The sequence below is a fragment of the Dermacentor silvarum genome, chromosome 8 (genome assembly GCF_013339745.2).
Source record: "Dermacentor silvarum isolate Dsil-2018 chromosome 8, BIME_Dsil_1.4, whole genome shotgun sequence".
Lineage (NCBI taxonomy): Eukaryota > Metazoa > Arthropoda > Arachnida > Ixodida > Ixodidae > Dermacentor > Dermacentor silvarum.
In genome coordinates this window covers 32292087-32315673 of record NC_051161.1, presented here as the reverse complement: position 1 = coordinate 32315673, position 23587 = coordinate 32292087, and the positions used below count along the sequence as shown (strand labels likewise).

The 23587-nt window shown below is 47.0% G+C and overlaps 1 protein-coding gene across 1 annotated transcript in view; it reads right to left on the bottom strand.

Annotated features, from left to right (window-relative positions):
* Window positions 1-11406, bottom strand: part of LOC119460978 (solute carrier family 12 member 8-like) — a 44700-nt gene extending 33294 nt beyond the window's left edge. The window contains 1 exon segment of the mRNA XM_049672702.1: window positions 11252-11406. Coding sequence (XP_049528659.1) covers window positions 11252-11272 — 21 coding nt within the window. The 5' untranslated portion in view covers window positions 11273-11406.
* Window positions 11407-23587: the final 12181 nt, after the last annotated feature.

Genomic DNA, 23587 nt, shown 5'->3' with positions numbered 1-23587 from the left:
CTGTACTGGAGAAGGGGGAAGGGGCAAAAATTACGATAAGAAGGACTGAAGAAAAGGTATCCGTTCAGTCACAAGCGGTCGCATGGCCGGCGTATCTCAAGAAAAGCAGCAGCGCTTTTGTGACATTGCGTTTCGCAGACACAGTTTGTCCTCCGTGAAAAGTCGGTCGTCTGACTGACTCAAATATAAATGCAAAAACACCGCTGCGCTTACGTTCAACTGCACAATTCCGAATCCCTGCACTGGTGCTTCTTTCATAGCCGATGTGCTCATAAAAATATATATTTTTAATATAAAATACATCTACCCCATTATACTGTACACGTAATCGCAGGTTGCGTCTCCGGTCCACATAAATGCGCAGTCTTGAACGGCTATCGTCGATCGTAATTAAGGCGTCAACACGAAAGGCACGCTCGTACGCTCCGCGCTCGCTTGCGACAACAACGCACTCGCGAGGTCTTCCACCTGTTGACGCGCGTCAGGGCCACTTTTCTGGGTCGAGCGGGCCGCGCCCGAAACCTGCCACCGAATGATTCGCACTCCTCGCGTTGGAGCCATCGAGAGTGAAGTGAACGTGCACACTTTGCTTGCGTCGCCTCGGGCGCTATATGCTCGGGCCGTCTTGGCAGTTAATCTCATCTCAGCGTCTTGAGCTCGCGGAAGAGCGAGGGTTTGAGGGCCACGCGAGGCTCCAGAAACTGTAGCTCGTGGTAGCGAAGGGAAGCCGGCGAATTCTCGTCTTATCTGTTTGGAGAGCACGGAACGCGCAAGCGAGCGAGTATAATGAAGTCTGCCTATGTTGAAGAGGACGCGAACGATGCACTCCTCGATTTACTTAGCCCAGACAGCACGTATAAGGTAGTTTTCCAACATTTTAGTGCTGTCGTCGTTACATAACCGGGGTGGAAGTATGCAGCGATCGACGCTGTCATATTTAAATATCGCAACCGTTCGCCAAGGGCATGATGAAAGATAGTCGTGCACTAAATGGCCCCTCTTTTTTTGTGTGTGTTAAGCACAAGGTGCTTATAGGCGGCGTAAAGCAGATATTTGTCTGAAGATACATCGGATATCTTTGACTCATCTCGACTTGACGATGGGATACTATAGGTGGTAAGTTATGGTGTAAAAGACGCGAAACAATATGTCACTCTTAATTTCTTTCCGGATGTTGGCTTACGCGTCTGCGAAAGACGGCACGCTATCGGCAGGGTTTTCCTCGGATACCTCCGAATGCGGTCTCGTTCGCCGTGTACGCCGCTGTTAACATGTTTTACTCTTTATTGCTATACGGAAAGGAAAACGAAGATTCAAATCGATGTTGGAGCCATTAAACTGACACTTGAATATATATTCTTTTCACGCTAATTGGTTGACATCTTATACGGATATAGCAAATTCGGATACTTGAACACTCAGCGAAACCATATACGCCAACCATTCTCAAGCATTAACGGGTGGCTCCGTGGACGGTAACACACCTGCCCTCTCGGTAGCTTTCACAATTCCATTCGTGAACGTTAACTAGGCTGGTCAAGCCTATTTATTTATTACAACGAAGCTGTATATGACTAGCTTCTGACCAAAAGTGTGTGCGTCGACAGGGTGTGTAGAAAAAAGTCGCGTCGACAAAATTGAATTCACAGTAACCTATGTACCTTAACATAAGTGTCAAAACCAGTGACGGATGACCATTACGTCACAATTTATCCACCAATTCCCCAATTAAGGTGGATGAAGGAGGGTTAAGGTGGATTAATGGGGATTAAGTCTGATTAAGGTGGATTAAGGTGGAATAAGGAGAACTAGGGTTGATTAAGGTGGATTAGGGTGCATTAAGGCGGATTAAGGTCGACTAAGGTGGATGAAGGAGGATTAAGGTGGATTAAGGAGGACTTGGCACAGGACAAGGCAAAATGTATGTACTGAAAGATAAGCAGGGTAATATTATCAGCAATTTCGAAGATATAGTAAAAGCAGCGGAAGGATTCTATATTGACCTGTACAGTTTCCACACCAGACTCGCTACCTTCATTCGAAGTAGTGATGAACAGGATACAGAGGCTCCTTCTATAACTAGCGATAAATTAGAAGGGCCTTGCAAGACATGACCAGGGGAAAAACTGCTGGAGAAGATGGAATAACAGTCGATTTAATCAAAGATGGAGGAGATATCGTGCTTGAAAAGCTTGCGGCCATTTATACGCAATGCCTCACGACTTCAAGTGTACCAGAGAGCTGGAAGAATGCCAACATTATACTAATCCATAAGAAGGGAGACGTTAAAGAATTAAAGAATTATAGGCCCATTAGCTTGCTTTCAGTATTGTATAAAATATTCACCAAGATAATTGCCAATAGAATCAGGGCAACACTTGACTTCAGTCAACAAAGAGAACAGGCTGGCTTCAGGAAGGGATATCCTAAGATGGACACATCAATGTCATCAATCAGAAAATCGAGAAATCTGAGGAGTACAATCAACCTCTCTATATGGCTTTCATAGATTATGAAAAGGCATTTGATTCAGTAGAGATAGCAGCAGTCATAGAGGCATCAATTGCGTAATCAAGGAGTACAGGAGGGATACGTGAATATCTTAGCAAACATCTACAAGGATTCCACAGCTACCTTGGTTCTCCACAAGAAAAGTAGAAAGTTACCTATCAAGAAAGGGCCAAGGCAAGGAGACACAATCTCTCCAATGCTATTCACTGCATCTTTAGAAGCAGTATTCAAGCTCTTTTAGACTGGGAAGGCTTAGGAGTGAGGATCAACGGCGAATATCTCAGCAACCTTTGGTTTGCAGATTCCATTGTCCTGTTCAGCAACACTGGGGACGAATTACAACAAATGATTGAGGACCTTAACCGAGAAAGTATAAGAGTTGGGTTGAAGATTAATGTGCAGAAGACAAAGATAATGTTCAACAGCCTGAAAAGAGAACAAGAATTCAGGATCGCCAGTCAGCCTCTAGAGTCTGTAAAGGAGTACGTTTATCTAGGTCAATTACTCACAGGGGACCCTGATCACGAGAAAGAAATTTACAGAAGAATAAAATTGGGTTGGAGTGCATACGGCAGGCATTACCAAATCCTGACTGGGAGCTTACCACTGTCGTTGAAAAGAAAAGTGTACAATCATTGCATTCTACCGGTGCTAACATATGGGGCAGAAACTTGGAGGTTAACAAAGAAGCTTGAGAACAATTTAAGGACAGCACAAAGAGCGATGGAACGAAAAATATTAGGACTAACGTTAAGAGACAGGAAGAGAGCGGTGTGGATCAGAGAACAAACGGGGATAGTCGATATTCTAGTTGACATTAAGCGGAAGAAATGGAGCTGGGCAGGCCATGTAATGCGTAGGATGGATAACCGGTGGACCATTAGGGTTACAGAATGGATACCAGGAGAAGGGAAGCGCAATCGAGGTCGGCAGAAAACCAGATGGGATGATGAAGTTAGGAAATTTGCAGGCGCAAGTTGGAATACGCTAGCGCAAGACAGGGGTAATTGGAGATCGCAGGGAGAGGCCTTCGTCCTGCAGTGGACATAAAATATAGGCTGATGATGATGATGATGATGATGATGATGATGATGATGATGATGATGATGATTAAAAATGGGTTGGAGGGCATACGGCAATTAAGCATTGCCAAATTCTGACTGGGAGCAATTACCACTGTCGTTAAAAATAAAAGTGTACAATCATTGCATCCTACCAGTGCTAACATATGGGGCAGAAACTTAGAGGCTAACAAAGAAGCTCAGGAGCAACTTAAGGACTGCACAAGCGACGGAACGAAAAATGTTAGGTCTAACGTTAAGGGACCGGAAGAGAGCGGTGTGGATCAGAGAGCAAACGGGGATAGCCGAGAGAGAGAAAGAATGCATAGAAAGGCAGGGAGGTTAACCAGAGGTAGTTCCGGTTGGCTACCCTGCACGGGGGGAAAGAGTAGGGGGACAAAAAGAGAAAGAGAATGGAATGAGCGACAGAGAGAAAGAGAGACGAGCACAAACAAACCGCGTACACTGTAGAGTGGTAGGGGGCGGCGTCTTAAAGTCTATCGTGAAGGCCCGTAGACCGCAGGAACCTTAGTAACGCAACTAAGGCCTTCATTCAGCGCGGATGATCGTTCGGAGCACTGACCTAAAGCTTTTAGTTCCGCAGGCCATGCAGTTCGTAGGATTGATAACCGGTGAATTAGAGTTACAGAATGGATACAAAGAGAAGGGAATCGCAGTCGAGGACGGCAGAAAACTAGGTGGGGTGATGACATCAGGAAATTTGCAGGTGGAAATTGGAATCAGCTATCGCACGACAGGAGTAATTGGAGATCGCAAGGAGAGGCATTCGTCCTGCAGTGGACATAAAAATAGTGTGATGATGATGCTGAAGGAGGAGTAGGGTGGATTAAGGTGGATTAAGGTCTATTAAGGTGGATGAAGGAGGATTAAGTTAAGGCGTATTACGGAGGATTAGGGTTTATTAAGGCGGATTAGGGTGCATTAAGGTGGATGAAGGAGAATTAAGGTGGATTAGGGCGTCTTTGTCTTGATGTTTTAATTGCATATATATAGTCATACATATATATAATCTCATCATTTTAGAAGAACACATAACAGCTTCGCTGGTCGTCCTTCTTCACAGAGTGGAAGGGAAGTTTATTTAAATGCGAAGCATTTCTTACCGGCTGCTCTGTCGTCCCGCGTCCCACACCCGCACAGCACATGCGCGACCCCTCCCCCTCTCTCTCCTCTCCTACGCTCCCCCCTTTCTCCACTCTAGGAATCCGGAGCGGCGCGCTCGACAGGTGGTGCGACAGCTGCATATCCGCTGGGGGCGCCACGGTAGTTCTGCGGTATGAAAATGATGGAGCGCGCGCGCCTCATTCTCTCTCCTGTACAGCGCCGCGATGAGCGCTCGGGCCCCTGTCGCGAAACCATCTCCAGCTCAAGCTAACCATCTTCCCGCTGCTTCGCATCCACACATGGTTCCCTTTAGCGGGAGATGGAGTAATCTTATTTATTTATTTATTTATTTATTTATTTATTTATTTATTTATTTATTTATTTATTTATTTATTTATTTTCGCCCATTGTGTTTGCCAGGGACGTCGCGATGAATGATAAGAAGAATGAAAACTCAAGTGGACATTTACAAAATACGTCTCTTCTCATCCCCTGTTCTAGGTTCGCAAGTAAGAAATAAACCGTGAATGTATACCTGCGACTATACCCTAGTACATTATGCAATTTGGTTGCTCTGAGACTTGTGGGAGTGCTTGAAACGGTGGACCCAAAGTTGGCGGATGCTATCGGCTCTGCGTTTATACTCCAGGACTCCAGTTGAGTGAAGGCCCATTCACACTTGCGACTAGACGACGTCCCGTGACCGATTGCGACTGGCGACCAGAAAGCTACTCAAGACGAACGATGTTCACACTGACAAATGCGACCGACCAGTCACTAAACCGAAATATCTCGTGATATGACGTTAACGTCTGCTTGCAATATCATCGCCGCGTAAAATAAGCGTCAGCGCATACGGACGTCCTCTTCCTTCGTATTTGATTGGCTCGGCTGCTCTGCGGCTGTGGTCGTGCAACTGAAAAATCGAGCAGCGAGCGACTAGCCCGAAACGGTCGCCTTTCGAGAAAAGCGACCATTTGCGACTACTTGCGACTGGTCGCTTTGCGACTGACTTGGTCGCGCGACCTCGCCTAGTCGCAAGTGTGAGTGGGCCCTCAGGTTTCTGCTCATCCGCGCCGTTCCGTCGGTATTATCTTTTGCGTACGATAAGCTCACTCTCGCTTGCACCTAAACTGCTTAATTGCGTGCAATCTTTCTATCGTGCTTTGCTGCCGGGTATGCGATCGGTGGGTTCAACTCCAGGCTCGGCAGTCACATTCTAGTGGGGGACACTATATATTGATATTATTACGGGGACTCATATATATATTTCAGTCCCTGCATGGTGGATTAGACGAAGACTTCGGAGTGGATGGTGAGATCTCGTTTGTTAGTATTTACACGCGTTAAAGCTGCCCGGCTGATAAAAATTGATCTGGGTACCTAATATGCACGTGTGGAAGCTATCACGCGCGTATATATGCTCAGCTTTGTAATGCCATGAACACCGCTCAGTTATTAGCAACTGCGATCATACGAGACGGCTGGGCGTCGGTACGAGATCGTTGGGTTCAATTCCAGCCTCGGCAGTCGCATTCCAGTGGGGGACGCGCCTATATATTGATATTATTACGGAGAATCATATATATATATATATATATATATATATATATATATATATATAGTGAGAATGCGTAGCTGTATACACAGGGCAGAGCGATACCACTGATCAATGCCAGTGTCACATCACCTTCCTCTTCTCCTCACAACGTCTTTCCGCAGCGGCACGAACTATACTACGTAAAATTAACTCCCAGCGGCGGAAGCACCGTCTCGGTGCATTTTAGTGTGTTTAGTCAGTGTTCGAATTATATGGCTTCAGTCGGGAAACGTGTACGATGCCAGTCACTGGTGGATTAGAGGAAGACTTCGGAATCAATGGTGAGATCTTGTTTGGTAGTATTTACACGCGTTAAAGCTGCCCGGCTGACCAAAATTGACCTGGGTACCTAATATGCACGTGTGGAAGCTATCACGCGCGTGTATGTTCAGCTTTGGAATGCCATAAACACCGCTCAGTTATTAGCAACTGCGATTATACGAGACGGCTGGGCGTCGACCCTCCACTATACGACGCTGATGTTGCTGCGGCTGTGAGGGGAATGAAACGTTGCATTGCTGACGTCACGCATTAAAACGGCTGCGGTCTGTCATGCGGAGTGCAGCTTGCAGATGTTCCGTCTGAATGGTGCACTGTATAGAGTGTTGCCAAGCACCTGGTGGCCAAAGCGGTGGTCTTTCCGCTTCAAATAAATTACAGGCAAAGTATACGGGTGAAATGGAGTTCCCCGTGAAGTAGAGTTTAGAGGATAAAATTAGCGGTCATGTCTATGCTGTCGCCTCGGAGCAGCCTGAGACAGTGGGTTGCAGATAAAGCGATGACATTAAACACACTGTTGTTTAACACATAACACATTGATATACGCGCGCAAAACAGCACGCGAAATTGCGGCACTTCTTTTCTTATGTGAGGTACAAAAAAGGGAAGATGTTAATAAGCCAAATGTCTTCGCAGGCAGCTCAAGAACTTCACTGATAAACCTTCGCGTCTTTGCTGGATGTTTTTTCGCAATAATAACTACATGTACGTATCAGAGCCGCATTGACAATTTTATAAATTAGTTATATATATATATATATATATATATATATATATATATATATATATATATATATATATATATATATGACCAGTTAGGCAATCTATAGCTAGTTGCAGGTTTGTTTGTGAGCTGCAAAATGAATAAGTAGTCCATTGTGTTTTAAGAAGACCATGATGTGCTACAAGATACCAATTCACCTTCTAATAACTTCTGTCAGATATCTCCAATTTTTACACGGCGTCACTGTTTTCTATGAGTTTCATTTACGTCGTCTTTGTAGGTCGCTCACTCCTTTCCGATATTGCTTCTATAATCACGCCCGCTCATATGTGGCAACAATGCATTATCACAACCAACGAGTGATCACCGTTGTGCACGTCGGTTACAGATTCGCTTCAGCGTGCTTAGAAACCATGGACATGAAGTCCTTATAATAACGACGGAATCTGGCCCGGTTATTTATGCATATTGGATGCAAGAACAGTACCAGAAAGAACTGGAGGCAGTGAAGCAGGCGAACGGCCCACTGTGTTTGTATGGTTCTCTGTTCTTGGTTTATTCTGAAGGAGTTAAGTGTTACGGGACGAGAGGCCCCCCCATAACATTCATTATGACAGCGTTGGCAAAGACTGCTACCGCATCCGACGCTAGCCACCCTCATTTATAACTAGGCTCGCAACTATCATTGTGCCAAGCTCATCTTACATCGCGACGGATTTTTTAATTATTACGTAATAAGCGATTGTTTTTTATTTAAAATGTGGAAGAAGGGCTTGTATATACGTGAGCTATGGACAGGGGCGGATTCAGGGCAGGCTCCATGGGGGGGCAGAACGTCATGACCACGGCGGCGGGTAAGAGCCGATGCTATAGCCGACTTGTGATGCCGCACATATTATTATAGCGGATGCGGCCGGCCAATGACAAGCCGACGAACGAAAAGCTTTCTGAATTAGGGCCCCAAGACCCATTTCATAAGGATTATTTCATTAGCTTCAGACAGCAGAATGACGGCACCCCGATGTATCGGCGGGTCACTTGCTTGGACTTGGCTGATTTCAAAGCGCTTTGCTGCGTGCGCACACGGTGTTCACTCTCTCCCGCTTTCCTCTTTCTATTCGCCCTTTCCCTTCCCCCTGTGTAGGGTAGCAAACCGGGCGCTCGTCTGGTTGACCTCCCTGCCTTTCTTCTTCTTGCGTTCGCTCTCTCTTCATTTCGCATTCATTCGCATTATTTTTGCCATTGGTCATTTGCTCGCTCGAAGCCAGGCCCACGTTATCAAATGAACAGGAATTGGACGAAAATCAATTTGACATATAAAAATTGGGAAGACGCGTAAGCTTCGCTTTTAAGACTGGAACGCGATATCATTCAAAGATCCCTGACTGCTACTCATGGTTCCCGACGGCTGCAGCTTATGCAACCGTAATGGTTACTGGCAAACACTGGCGGCGAACGCTATGCACGTAGGCGAGCTTTCTGGTGGAAACGCGGCCTCTTGCGTGGGCCGATCCCGGAGATAGTGCACAACCGCGCCAAAGAAATTGCATCATTTTTAGGTTTCCGTATTTGTTTCGCACTTTTAATACTCAGTCTGAGAAGATTTAACATAAAAGGCGTGCGCTGTGGGTGTTCTGTTTCATGACATTTGTTTGTGGATTGTCATTCTCAAAATTCCGAGGAATAGGTTTGCCAAGAATGCAAGACAAGGTATGAGCAACATTAATGATAGAATGGTGTGGCATACCTAAACGTGGTTGGGGATGACTTTCTCGGCCGCGTGCGCCAATGCCGACGCCACGCCGGATTTTCTGCGACACGGGGGCTATCGCGCTAAAAATTTGGAGGGCGCTTAAGCTTCGCCTTTAAGAGACGCGATAGCATTCAAAGATCCCCGGCTGCTTATCAGGCTTTTTTCTTGTATATTTAAATTACAAATCCGACGCTGTCACGTCTGTAGGTTGTGGTTAAGTCGTACTTTACGATTTTTGTCACGGATTTTACTTTGAGAAATTCAATTTTTGTTCACTAACGCCTAGCTTGCGCCACGCGAAGGGCCTGCCCGGTCGGGCTGGTTCGGGATGATGTGGTTCGGCATGATCATTTCCGCCAACGACGCCGGCGCGCCCACACCGACACCGACGCCGGATTTTCTGCGACACGGGGCCCTTAACGCTAACGCGGTAATACGGCCCTTATGTGTCGATCAATCGCCATCACTACGCTTCTAATTTTACAGCCGCCAGGAGAGAGCCCAAGGCGTGTAGGCAGCCTTGGAGGTCGCCTTTTCCCTCTCTCTCTCTCTCTCTCTCTCTCCCCATCGCTTCGTCGAGCCAAACAGGCACGCGTTTCGCTCTCGATGAGGGCGCGGTGACGCGCGACCCTGACGCGTGGCGACCTGCGGCGCGCACAGCTGAAGGGAAAGCCGGAAGCGTGCCTGCTGCGAGAGCCGCTTCGGTCGCCACTGCTGCCTGCTGCCTGCCGCGGCGTAGAGACAGCGCGCGAAACGCGCCGACGACACAAAACAAGGGCTTTTCATCACGAACACACGCGCCGGGGGGTTTGAGGTTATATATATATATATACGAAGAAGTAGAAGAAAGCGCCGCCGAGCAGCACTCTCGAGAATGCGCGCCGCAACAGGTGCTGCTTGGAAAGCATTGCTGCGCTGTTTTATAACCCTTGAGCTTTGCGGGACAAGGACTCCCGGCCCTGAGGAGGTCACAAGATGAGCGGCAACGCGCTCGCTATATACCGAAGAGTTTTAATCAAACCCGTTTTCAAGTTCCGCTGGCATTTCATGTTCTACAAACCGTTACCATGTTGCGCGGCTCAGCACGACACCGCTGGATCGAATTCTCGACAGGACCGGGCGAGGCGTAATTAATTAATTACGCCTGGCCGCGCATTACCGTTGCGTAGATACTGTTTTTTTTTTCTTCTTCTTCTTTTTTTTGACCCCAAGTTCTCGTCCGAGGACACGCGAGGTTTTAACCCTGGAATGACAATCGACACAGTTTCCACAGAAAGCAACAATTTACAAACAAATTATTGCACGACTTTTATTGAAGAAGTGGCTCGATGATAGCTTAGTCGTTTGGCGTTGATTTCCTTTACAGAGCATCTCCGAAGTGTTCAGAAATTCCTCCACGTTTGTAGTTTTCAAAGCACGCGTAGTCACAAAATCTAGCAGAACTGCAGATGTGAACTTGACCGCGCAAACAACTCACCTGCGAACGTGACCAGTGTCCGAGCAGCTCCGAGCTCTCGCTCGTCTAACTTTTGTGATACGGCGAACATGGCGTTGCTGGTTCGATCACGATACGGGTCTGCTGTTACTGTTTCGTGACTAAGCGCGGTAAATGACGAAGGCGACTGACACAACACAAGCGAGGACAACAGGTTTTTATACAGTCAGCGATTTCGCTGTGTCGCGCGCCTTCATCATCTCTTCCATCATTAGCCATGAACCAAAACCAACTTGCCCTGTTTTCTATATCCTCTTCAATGTAGATCCTGTTCTGCCGCCTCACTGAACTATAATTAAGTTCATCAACAATTCGTCCGACAGGTGGTGCTATAAGTCGTACATTGCGTCATATCGAGAATTTCGAAATTTGGGAGCTCCTTGTGAAAGTGAACGAAGAGGCTTTAGCAGTGAAAGCGGTGAAGATTGTCCCGACTTCATGCGGACGCAGTGTCAAAAAGAAAGTGATAAACGATGGTTAGTTTGTCAGTGAGCACAGGAGCGGAAGATTTGTTGATGATTATCGCGAAAGGACGGGCCAATTATCGGTCCTGCTAGACGATAAAATATAAGACGGAGCTCTAGATGACTGCGGTTAAGTATTTCCCATTGAAATTCCGTCAAAGAATATAAGACGGCGATGAGCACCTTCAACGTACGTGGGAGGTGCGTAATGCGTATAGTAAGAAATACTTCATGCTTACTCTCATCTCCTGATGCGGCATCGTCGATGACTTCGTCCCCTTTCTTTGTAAAACGCGGGGTACATTAATTCCCGGCGTTGGTATACGTACCGACTCGATCCACGAATAAAGCACAACAACGCTTGGCGTTTCGCGGCTGTGCGCAAATTATGATATTTAGATAAAGTCGGTGCAGCTGCACAGGTGACGAAGTGTCTTCCAGAAATGTTTATGCAATGGTATCGTATTAGGTCGAAATTGACGTATATACGCTTCGAGCGCATGGAAGAACATGTGGCGAACAGACGTTAATTTAGAAGCCCTGACACTCTTTTAAACCCGCGGTTTACTTTTATTACGGTTCTTCCCTTGTTTATTTACAACTGCGCAAAGCGTATTCAGCGTCACTTTGTCCCGCAAGTGATTATACAGACCGTTATGCACCACTGCACGTAAGATGTCACGCAATAATCTGCACATCACACAAATAAAATCAGCAGAAGACAACAAGCGAACGTGACAACGCTGGACTTTCAAACGATGACTCATTCCGTGCGCAACACAATATACAAAGATAAAGAGGGCGAACAAAAGTGAACAGACGACAAAAGAAAAAGAGGGTAAGAAATATGGAAAAATGTCAATGAAGCAGCGCGTACATACAGCTATATATGCCTGGCAAACGACACAAACACAGCGACAACGCAGCGACGCCCAAACGAGCGAGTCAGCAATATAATCTGTCAGAAAACGGGACGAGTACACAAGGTGGGCCCAGACAAGGGAAGGCAGAGACCGATTAAGTGAGCGTTGGGAAAGTAAAAGGCTCAAAGATAGCGAGTAGGGCTAGAGTTGCGCTATATAAGGTGCGGGAGCAAAAGGGAAATATGGAAGGTGACGCGAAGCGCACATGCGAGCAATAAAAGAGCCAAAGCCCCGCTGCAGTGAACCCGTAAAGACCTTGTGGAAGTCAATTCACTTTCAACTAGAAATCGAAATTCCTTATCGTTCAGGCTCAGGGAGACGTCCATGGCGCTGACACACATCACAGCTTTATTGAGCTATTATGCATCTAAGTGAAGTTTTTCAGGTAAGCCTATAGGGCAGATCGCTACTTGTCTGTTCGAGTAACAGGACGTGTGGCAAGGGAATGGAAACGAAGTTTAGAACGACAGATGGAATTACGAAATTTCATAGGGCAGAGTTGGCCAACGCAAGAATACTTGGAGATCGGTATGAGATGCCTTCGCCGTGCAGTGAACGCGAAATAGGTTTCACCTTGTTAATAAACACCATCTCCGTCCTGATACAACAATATACGCGGTCTCATTCAAGCTTAATTCTGGCTCTGCACCTGCTTACAGAGTACGGACGACCACAGAAGTCTACGATAACGACTGTCACACGTAAAGAATGACTGCGCTTTTCATTTTTACGGTGTATATAGGCCGAATATAGACTGGGAAATTCAAAATTCAAATTAAATTATGGGGTTTTACGTGCCAAAACCACGATCTGATTATGAGGCACGCTGTAGCGGGGGATTCCGGAATAATTTAGACCACCTGGGTTTCTTTAACGCCCGCCTAAATCTAAGTGCACGGGTGTTTTCGCATTTCGCCCCCATCGAAAGGCGGCCGTCGTGAGACTGGAAAATTCAACTTCTTCAGCCCTCTCCTGTCTTTAAAATAGCTGAGTGACCAGCACTCACTCACTCACTCACTCACTCACTCACTCACTCACTCACTCACTCACTCACTCACTCACTCACTCACTCACTCACTCACTCACTCACTCACTCACTCACTCACTCACTCACTCACTCACTCACTCACTCACTCACTCACTCACTCACTAACCCATTCACTCACTTTTTGCTGTACAGCAACGAGTAGTCGAGCGATAAGATTGAGTAATGTGCCAATAAATCGATCGACTACAAGAGAGAATAATCGCATGCTCGAGATTTCGCGAGTAACACGATTCTGAAGGCTGCACGCGTCGCACACGAAGCGGATTTCGTTCGACGGCCTTGATGCAATACGTGTCTTCCGCGTCTCGGGCATGCAATGCCTTCGGCACCGCACTGTCGGGCGTGCCGAGCCTAAGCAATAAATGTGGCGGGTCTCCAGTTTTTTGCCTTGTTTTGGCGCGAACCTCAGTGGTGCTGCCTTAACGTGTGCACTGTTCGGTGAGAACAAGTTTAGCCCGAGTGTTTGGTCGGGCAATCGATGAGGGAAGAGGCGGTCCTGCCGCCTGAGTGTCCCGAAGCTTGCGTCACACTTTCCCAAAGCGTGCACGTATATAGGTGTATACCGCCCGCTGCCTCAAAGTGTCTCGACTTTCATCCTCGTATGTCTTATCATGAAAGGAAGAATTGTCATCCTTCCTCCACCTTGCGGGCTTCCGCGGAACTGATTGGCCGTACTGCTTATCACGTATACCTTGTATTATTATTTCCTATGCCTCTTGCGCTAATCACTTACTTACAGTGTAATAAATATATGTACAGAAGGTGTTACTAAAATATCTATCTATCTATCTATCTATCTATCTATCTATCTATCTATCTATCTATCTATCTATCTATCTATCTATCTATCTATCTATCTATCTGTCTATCTATCTATCGCTACTTCTCCTTCCTCCTTCATCGTTGCATCCGAGCCATCTAGGTCCCCCTTGGTCGTTTCATTGAATCCGTACAAACCATACAGGTCTTGAGAGAGTAACAGATGTGTTTCACGCGTGTAAATACACATGCGTATAAATGTTAACGTACGGGTCTTGTTTTATGGACAAGCCTTGATGTGAAACGTCTCAAAAAAAAAAAAAACAACTGGTGAGTCGCAGTTCTCTACATTAAGGCCTCTTTTCAAACGCATTTGCATCACTCTCTCGGCTCTCCCGACTCGTCTAATGTCGTCGGAAGCGTCCGTGCAGTGTCTTCACTTCCGCTGATATAGTTTCCTCTTCCGCTTCGGCGTGCCGCACACTCTCTTTGAACATGGTCTAGATATGAGCGCTGGTTCACGCAGCTGCGAGGATCTGGCTGTTGCGGACCGGACAAGAAGCCGCTTATACATTCGAACCCGAATGTAACGAACCAGGATATAACGATTTACGCGATTCTCAGTGACGTTGAGAAGCAGTTCAAGGCTCAAGCAAACAATTAGTGCCTACTACGAGCACATATAGTTCTGTTTTCAATATTCCTTCCTTGTTCCTTTTCTCCACTGGATATAGCAAATCCGGGTATAACGAACACATAAAAAATTTCATTCAAATTCGTTATAGTCGAGTTTGGGTATATTGAATTACCTGATATATCGCACTCTTTTCATCGTATAGGCCTATTCGTTTTCACTATGCAGGTTCGACTACGTGTTCCGTACCGGCCGGCGTTGTGGTGTGGCAACCTCCTTATCGCCAGTTTCTGCTTATGCGCGGCATTTGCAAAAATCTCGCCATATTTCCGATCTCTCGAGGCTCGCGTCCCGCCTTCAAATGATGAGATTCATTCACCACTGCTCTGGAAAGATCTGCGCCGTTCTGTCGGTCGAAGAGCGTTTTATTTTGAATGACATTGGAGAAAGCGTGACATATAGTATCGCCATCGTGATTCGATATCGGTCAAACAGAACAGATGTCATCGATATCAGTCAAAACATACACCGCCAGATGCCCATTCTGTGAAGAATTTGGAGTCAAACGAGCAAGTGATTCGAGCAAAAGTTCTTATGTTTGTCTTCGTTAAAGCCTTGATAAGTGGTCTAAACTGTCACATCAAATTACGTCGAGACACTACACTTCCCAACTCATTGGAAGCAGAAGGACACGAGGTTTTGTTGTGAATTCACTGGGCATCCCCTGAAACGTCGCTACTTACACGCAGACGGTTAGGTCTGGTGGATTCCGACCGCATTCTTCAAACAACTTTTTCAAAGCGAAGCTTTCTTTGACTCTTTACTCGTCGACGTGACTTTGATTCTTTACTTGTCCAGCTACTGAGAAAGTGAATAAGGACTTGTCAGCAGAAGCATCCGAGTGCGGAGAAAAGTTAAGTGAATTAACAAAATGAGATCATAGCGTGCATTGAGCGAGGAGCTTGAGCTGCATAGAAGTCAGAAGAGAGAAGACATTTCGGCAAACATCAAAGAAAACTTATCACCAATTTTCAGATATTCGAGGGATCATCCGATATTTCTTTCTTCTTCTTTAAGACTTCGCAATGAAACATTTTGGATTTGAAATATCTTTTTTTTTAGTGCTCAGCGTATCAGCAAAGAGTGCTCCCTGAGCATAGAGACATTAAGAAATGTGCGCAATCGTTATAAGACTAAGAGCTAGGAATAATATAGGCGCATGCGAGAGCGTGAATGAACTGCTCTGAATTGAAGCACGTCGTCGAAGACGACGACTGCAGCCACCGCGTATACTCTCTCGTGCGAGGTTTAAATCGATGACGAACAGCTGTTTTGACGCTGAAGCCGCGTGTATACATTTTCAAGTCAGGCGCTATCGTAGACCTATAAATAAATGGCGCAAGGGAGCATCCTAAACGAATAATTCAAGTTTTGAACAGGCTGCGTGCCTATAGACTGTGAGGGAATGGAACACATTGCTGGTCGCCGATTTTATCGCGGAGAGCAGCTGCGTTCCAAGCTGTTTCTTGCGTACTTCGCGGAACCTCAGGTTCGTGAAGAGAATAGTTGTTAAATGGTTAAACAATATTAAGCTAAGCTGTATTAGTTAAATATGTTTTATACCATAGCAAAACTGCCACTCCTACAATGCATGAGATAATATTTGGTAAGCCATAACAGACGCATAAATGTTGCGTTGTAGTGCACGTTAAAGAAGCCCAGGTGGCAAAATAGATCCGGAGCCCTCCACTACGGCGTGCCTCATAATCAGAACTGGTTTTGACACGTAAAACCCCAGAAAGAAGAAGAAAGGCGGGCCGCGACGCCGACCTGAACTTCCCGCACAAGGTCGCCATGACGCCACGGATTTTGACGTCTGCTCAGGTCTGTAGTCAATTGCTTATCGGTAAAGAAGGACTACACGGCAGGATTCGAGAATTATTTAGAGCGCAACCGTTAGGCGCCCGTTCCTGCGGCGAGCGGGGGATGAAATACTAGAGGAGGAAAGCGGAGAGGAGAGTACAACGAAACCATGAGGCGGAAAGCGGAGGAGGGTGTGGAGAAAGCGTGAGAAGAAAAGCGTGGTGCGGCGACGATGGCTACGAGATGGCGCCAGAGTAGCGCGCATCGTCTGGGAAGTCTGTCGGCGGCGGCTGCGGTGAATCTCGCCCACGCGTCACTCACACGCTGGCTCTCGCGATCTCCGGATTGTCGAGGCAGTCGCGCCACACTTCGCTCTGTTTGCAAAGTGCCGCGTGAGACAGATTGTCCGCGCCAACCAATATATCGGGAAGCGAAAACACTTATACAGCTGCGCTCAAATTTCCCATTACGAAGTATCGTAATCGTCTGTGAATTTTTCTGCGACAAAACGGTCTGAATAGGAGGAAATGCTTTGAAATCCGTGACGTTAGAGTCGGCTTCGTTTACCCCAACTCGACGTGACCGCCTCGAGTCAGAAATCGAGATGACCAAGCCTGATGCGACTGCGCTCGACTCTTGCCAAGCCGGTTGGGCGAGTCGACCCACTACTTGCAGGCAAGTCGACCGAACTCACCTCGACGCTCGCTTGGCCCGACTGACTAACACCGGAGACCAGATTCCAGCGCGACAACCCGACTCTATCGGGTTCTTGTAAACGCACTGGTATTAAGCTTCACAGCGGGAAATTCAGAAAAGGGGTGTTTGGCCTATAGGTTTTGTTCTATAATATTTTTTTCTCTTTACGGCATATGAATGAAAAGGGGCTCTTGACAGAATGAATTCTGGTTTTTAAACTCATTTAGTAATACTATTTAATTCCCCCTTCAAGGACGATCTCCAATAAACCACACTGAAGCGACCGAACTCGACATGACCCCGATCTGACAAGAAATGGACCGTCAGTCAGGAATGGGCTTGGTCACGGTAGAAGGAGCTCTGAAAAGCAAAAGCATCTCTATGGCAAAAGTTATTGTGATTGTGCTACTGAAACAGATGGGAGACTTGACACGAGTAGAAGTCACACTTTGAGCATGCAGGTGAGCGGCAGGAGCGGTCGCGTCAGTCATGTAGCAAGAATGATTTCCCCAGAAGGAAGCAATGACAAGGACAGACGGGAATACGGCACACCGTTGGTCTAGCAATTGGCTCAGTTGCTAGTCCAGCGGTGTGTCGGCTTCCTTTCTATCCTTGTCTGTGCTCTCTGCTGTGAATCATTCGTGCTATGTGCAACCAACGAGGTCAGGCAAGCACTATTCTCACATTAGTCAATCTGCAGTGTGACAGGTGTACGCTTTTTTTTTTTTTTTTACAGTGAAGCTGTCCATGGATAGGGTGATATGCATTTTTTGTGTCCGTCAACAGACCTGCGTTTGCAAAAACGCAGCTCCTGAATTCGATGCAATATCGCTTCATTCTATGCAAAAGCTTATACGTCTCATCACTTGGAAATGCATTTCCAGTAGCTTAGTTGTAATTAGGCCCCATTTTCAATGTCAGTAGACTCTCAGATAGATAACAAGGGTTTTTGAAAGATTTGCCGCTGTGCGACCCGCGTCGGCTATGTGTACGCTCGCACCGCCCTCCCTTTGTCGTCGTTCCAAGCGCTTGTGTGCCTAATTTCCTTCCGCTCTCCCGGCGTGGCGGTCCCGTCGCGCATGTCTAGTTTCTTCCGGCTCCCCGAGGTGACGGTAATCTTCCACGCGAATGTATGCCGCCGATCAAGACCACTGATCAAAATAAAAGTGTGTGTGCGTGTGTCTTTCTTCGGGATGACCGCCGTCGCCGCTCAAAAGAAATAAAATTTGCTCATACCTTTGAACTGTACTAGAAGAGAAACTTGGGCGAGTTGGTGGGAATTCATGTTAGGGAAATAACAGCGCTGGGTAGACAAGGACACAAAGAAGAACACGACACTGGCGCTGTTCTTTGTATCGTTGTCTGCGCAACGCTGTTATTTTCCTAAATATGAACCATACATTTGATCTAAATTCTGTGTCACCTCTATGTCGTGTGCTAAACTGCTTCGCCGGTAATCCATTTTCGCAATAGTGTAATGGCGGGTGATCTTTTTTTACATTGTTCTTTATTACGTCGCTGTAGTTTTTAGACATTCTGGCAGAAAAAAAGAGAAAAGGACACTGCACCGAACTGCGCGGCCGCTGTTCACGTCGTCAGCATCACAATACCCGGTATCACAACGCTTCACTTCAGAGCCACTACGACCCCCCTCCCTGTTTCCCTTATGCTGTAACACTCGTGATGTAAGGCCTATATTATGACTCCGTTGCCGGAAATAAGACCGGTATCCGAAGTTAAGCGCTGTGTGTGTGAAAAAGTCCCGTTCCGCCGTCCGTGTCCCGTATGGATTATGCTATAACACATTCACGAACGATGACGCCCTAACGAGTCACGACTGCAGGCGTCACCGGCCTCGCAACGCGTCTCGCAAACGAGCTCGCCGTCAACTGCATGTCTCGAAACAACGTCGCACGTTTGCTCACGTCGAAAGGGAAGAGACTTTGCGTAGACGGATCGTCTTCGTAAAGTGGAGCGGAGTTCGGCAGCGGTAAGCGAGATACACATAAATTGCTCCCTGACAGCGAACGAACCTCGAATGTATTCAGCGGCAGTCGCGGTCCACTGCATGCTATGTATACATACGCTGCCACGTACAAAAGGATGAGGGCCCATCTGAATGCGAGCGCGCACCGACTCGCGCGAGGAATAATTGCGATCGCCCGAGGTACGAGACGTGATGAGAATTGCCTCGCTTTCCGGGATGGAGAGCGCTCCCGGGTTTAGCTCGGAAGAGCTCGGAAAGCTGATTAAAAAAGAAAGAATGAAAAAAAAGAACGATTGAACGTAGAAAGAAAAGCCTAGCGAAGAGCACGATGCATGGTTGAGGTACAGTATGTTACTGTGTCCGTTTTTTGAAGTCTCGATTGCAGCTTTTTGCATGGGGACACTGAGAACGATCGTGCATTGTATCCCGTCGAACCCGGATATATCGAATCTGAAGGTGATCACAAAAAAGTTCGGTATATAGGTAATTCGATATATAAAATTAAAATTTTATACAACAATTTTCGAGGGGATTTTACTGCTGCTCGTTATGCACAATAATTCGTTATATGTGGGGTCGATATATCCGGGTTTGACTTATACTGTCTATCCGCGTCAGCGGGATGACGCACTACCAGCAGCATGGGTGACGGAGGTGGAAGGTAAAGAGAAATGTGTTCGAGGCTATTTACAGGTTATTTGCAAGTTCGCAGGCAAAATAGATGGCGGACAGTTCGCGCAAGAATGTTGTCCTTCATCGTCCCGACCACCACTGCAGCTCCATCCAGTCGTTCCGCAACAATACCTATATGGGCTTTATTTTCCTCGGTTACTAATAGCTGCTTCTTAGGTTGGGGCACCATACTGCTAAGAAGACACAAAATTCATTCCAGCGTTGCCAAATTTGAGACATAAATGCAAGGTCCGCAGCGGCAGCGAATGGTTCGTGTGAAATCCTCGTACTAAATATATGGTGGTCAAAATTACCAGTACGCAACTTTTAGAAAAATAAAAGCACGATGATGACTGTTTGCATGTGTCTCATTTTGCTACATAGCTATTTTTCTGTGCGCTGAGTGTATTTCTAGATATATAATTGTCGCGTATTGTCGAAGTAATATCACAGCTGTCGTCTACATATTTTTATACAAACATGTGGCATATATTGCTCCACCGTCTGTAAAGCCTAACTCTCTGTAGGGGGCGCGGCGTCAAGCCTTTGCGTATGGGCTTTTTGTCGGAGCCCCTCGTCATCCCTGTGGTGTTCAATAAATTTGATTTCATTTCATTTAATATCCGGGACATCAAACGTTCCAAGACATTTTAATCGATACGATGGCTGCCATAACCACTACGTCAGCCTACGTTGTTAATGTACATATCAGTACATTATAGTTCACAAATCTGCTTTGGCGAAGAATCACTATAAGCTTTCACATATCACAAGGAGTCACCCTAGAATATTCCTAATTTCGCAAAGAAATATATATAAACGGAAGTTGACACCCTCTGCCTTCCTGAGACAGCTTGGCTGATAAAAAGGAAGCGGGTCTATGTCGTTCTTGAATTGATTTTTCGGCTCAAACTGCAATAAATCGATTTTGATAAAACAAGAAGGTGCGGAGAGGGCGGGGAGGGGGGGGGGGGCTCAGAGACGTTGGTCACCATGGTCCAGGCGTCCTTTTGCTGCTCTTGTTGCTTTATTGTGTTACGTATTCCCGAAGTACGCTATGTCAAAATATACACTGAATCGACCAATCAACACGTTGACCCGTGTAAAGTGAATCAACCAAGTGACCCACTAAATGAAGGAACCAATGTAAAACTGGGTAGAGAACGCTAGCTTTCTTTCTTTCACAAACTACCCGTGAAAACTGCGTCTCAAATTACCCGCAGTCTGCAAGAAAGGCGTAGAACAACACACTGCGCCACAGGTGGGCGGTGAACTTGCATACGAATTCCGCACCAAGCGGACTGCCGCAGCAACCGTTCGTTGATGTATTGTCCGATGTCTCGTGTTTACGCTTAAACGTCACCTAACCTTGAAAGCACGCCTGTGTAACGCGCAGTATGTTTTGATTTATTTAGCAGTATCGCTTATTTGAGGTAACCGCGACATCTACTTTCTCTTAAACAGTAAAACTTGAATCTCGCTGTGATTGCTTCACTTCGCTCACCGCCATCGCTATACATTAAACATAACGAATTTCAAGAGAGTGTCAGCTGGCGTTTAACTGTTTTATCAAACAATATCGTGTATACTTTAAGCATACGTCGCTCCTTATTAAAACCTGATTCTATCTTTTATTCCTTGAAACTTAATTAATTTCCGCGTGTTATTGCAGCATTCTAATTATCCGCAGCGTCATATATTCCGCTCACTAAATCATTTAACTTATCGTCCTGAGCTGCATGCATTTTCGGTGATGGTCGACATATTTGCGCACATTTGTTGAGTGGTTAACCAGTAATTTAGCACTGGTTAACCAGCACCTACACTGTACTGTACTCTTATAAAAGCGGCTTTAAATAAGTAACAAAGCTTACACGAACTCGAGTATCCTTCGGAAACAAGAGCAGAAAAATGAACTTAAGAAATGAAAGACACGCTCCTAATGCGATTGATAGAAAGAAAGCCCTGCGCTTTGCTGAGGAATTGCCCGCTTCTCCCTTTCTTTCTTTCTTTTTTTTTTTTTTTTCTCCGAGTGTAAGTAATTGCTCCCGTGGTCCGCGACGTATACAAGCGCACTCAGCGAAACAAACGACCTTTTACGCGCGCTCGAGTGGAACTCTCCGCAGTACAATGGCCATCTCTGTAGACGCAGCTTGTGGTCATCTGATTGAGCCGTCTCTCCCTCAGCCATGCAGCGCCCCCTTCCTCTCCTGCAGCGTGGTCTTCTCCTCAGCGCTCGTAATTCGCCGAGGAAAGTAAACTTACGGCGCCGTAAAGCCACTCCACAATGCGTTCACGGGAAGAGACAGGCACCCGCTTAACGGTGCCTCAAGTACTACGTAAACAGTTACGTGTTAGCACTGAAACTCTTAAAAGCTGTCCAACTGAACGAATCTGTTTATTTAAACAAACAAAAAATCGAGAATTTCACATGGCCTCCGTTGCACCGAAGAGATCGGAGCGGAACTGTTTAAGGTGTAGGTGCCGACTGAGACCGCGGAGAGTTGTCACTTGAGAGAGAAAACAAATTATCGGACATAAATGTGGGTAACAGTTTTAGAAAGGATTGCCGAAGCACTTGGTATGTATGTGCACATCTCTCTTGCCTCTGCGTTCGGCTAATAGCGTAACATCTGTTGCCGAAATCAGCGTCCATCAGCTCGGCGATCGTCTGCTAGCCCCAATCTACTAAAGTTGATCGCTTAATCCGGCGTCTGGGTTTGCGCGCGGGACGGGAAAAAAAAAATTCGACCGACACCGGCGATAAACCCGCCTTTCGTTGCTTTTGTCTTCTTTCCTCGAACGCGTCTGACAGGCCACGAAAGAGAGGGACTCGACGGACACACAGAGGTCCTTCAACCCGAAGTGGCCCGCGGTCCGCCGACGTTACGTAACCGAAAAAAAGCAGGCAGCGCCGCGCTTCGCCGCACGACAGAGAGGTCGGCTTGCCCGCAGAGCGCTTACCTAACTCGAGGAGCCGGCACCATATGGAGACATCGTGAGCTGCGCTGCCCCCTCCGTCGACTCGGACGGCGATGCTGCCCTCTGAACCCCGCGTGAACCCATCCGCAGGCGCCGCGGGACTGGCACCCGCGTGCGATGTGTTCCTTAGCGCCTCGCGCGTGCGCAACGGAGCAGGCGCTAAAAAAAAAATAATAATAATAATAAAAGTAGAAAGCGGCGCGGCGGACGATGACGCCACTGGCGCGCTCCGGAAGCTAGCGGCCTGGCGGTTGCCTCCGGCGCGCGCTAGGCGCGGCCAGCGGATGTCAGTGTTACAGTTATCCACCACACGACCTTGCATGCCGACCGAGGAAAGCGAGCCTTCGCGCCTCGACGTGAACCAAAAAGCGGAAAACTAAGGGAAAACGACACATCACTGCCACCTGGCGACGTAACCGCGAAAATAAGCCCGAACGCCCGCGGCATCGGTAATTAGTGGTTTTATAGCACCGACAACAGGCGACGCGACGAGCGGTTCACTCCTCTTGCGCAAAGTCGACGTCGATCTCCGTTCAGAACACTCCGCATCTGTAGACAGCTTCTCCAAAAGGTTTGTTATCACCCAACGAGCAAAACCTCACATAGGCCACCTTGTTTCGATAACAACATGGTTTTATGGCAAAATACAGTAATATAAAAATTGCTGCGTCACCTATTTCACGCTTATTGAGCCTAGCCGATGTTTAATTTTACAGATCAGCTGGCGGAAGTCAACTCGAGTATCATTTACAGATGGCGCGATCGTCTGCTAACTCCTAAAAATTAGCCGCGCGATATGGCTGGGTTATGAATTCGAGTTTCACTGCTGAGGCAATCGCGACTGTGGCTGCTCGTTAAACGTCACCTGTGTCCGGATCGATAACGCCACGAGTGTCGCCAACTGGCGGGAATCGGAGCAAACGCGCTGCTTTTTTATTCTTCGCGTCTCGCCGAGCCGCCCACGCTGACCCAGATCGCGACACCCCGAAAGGGCAACGCGCCGGTTGACGC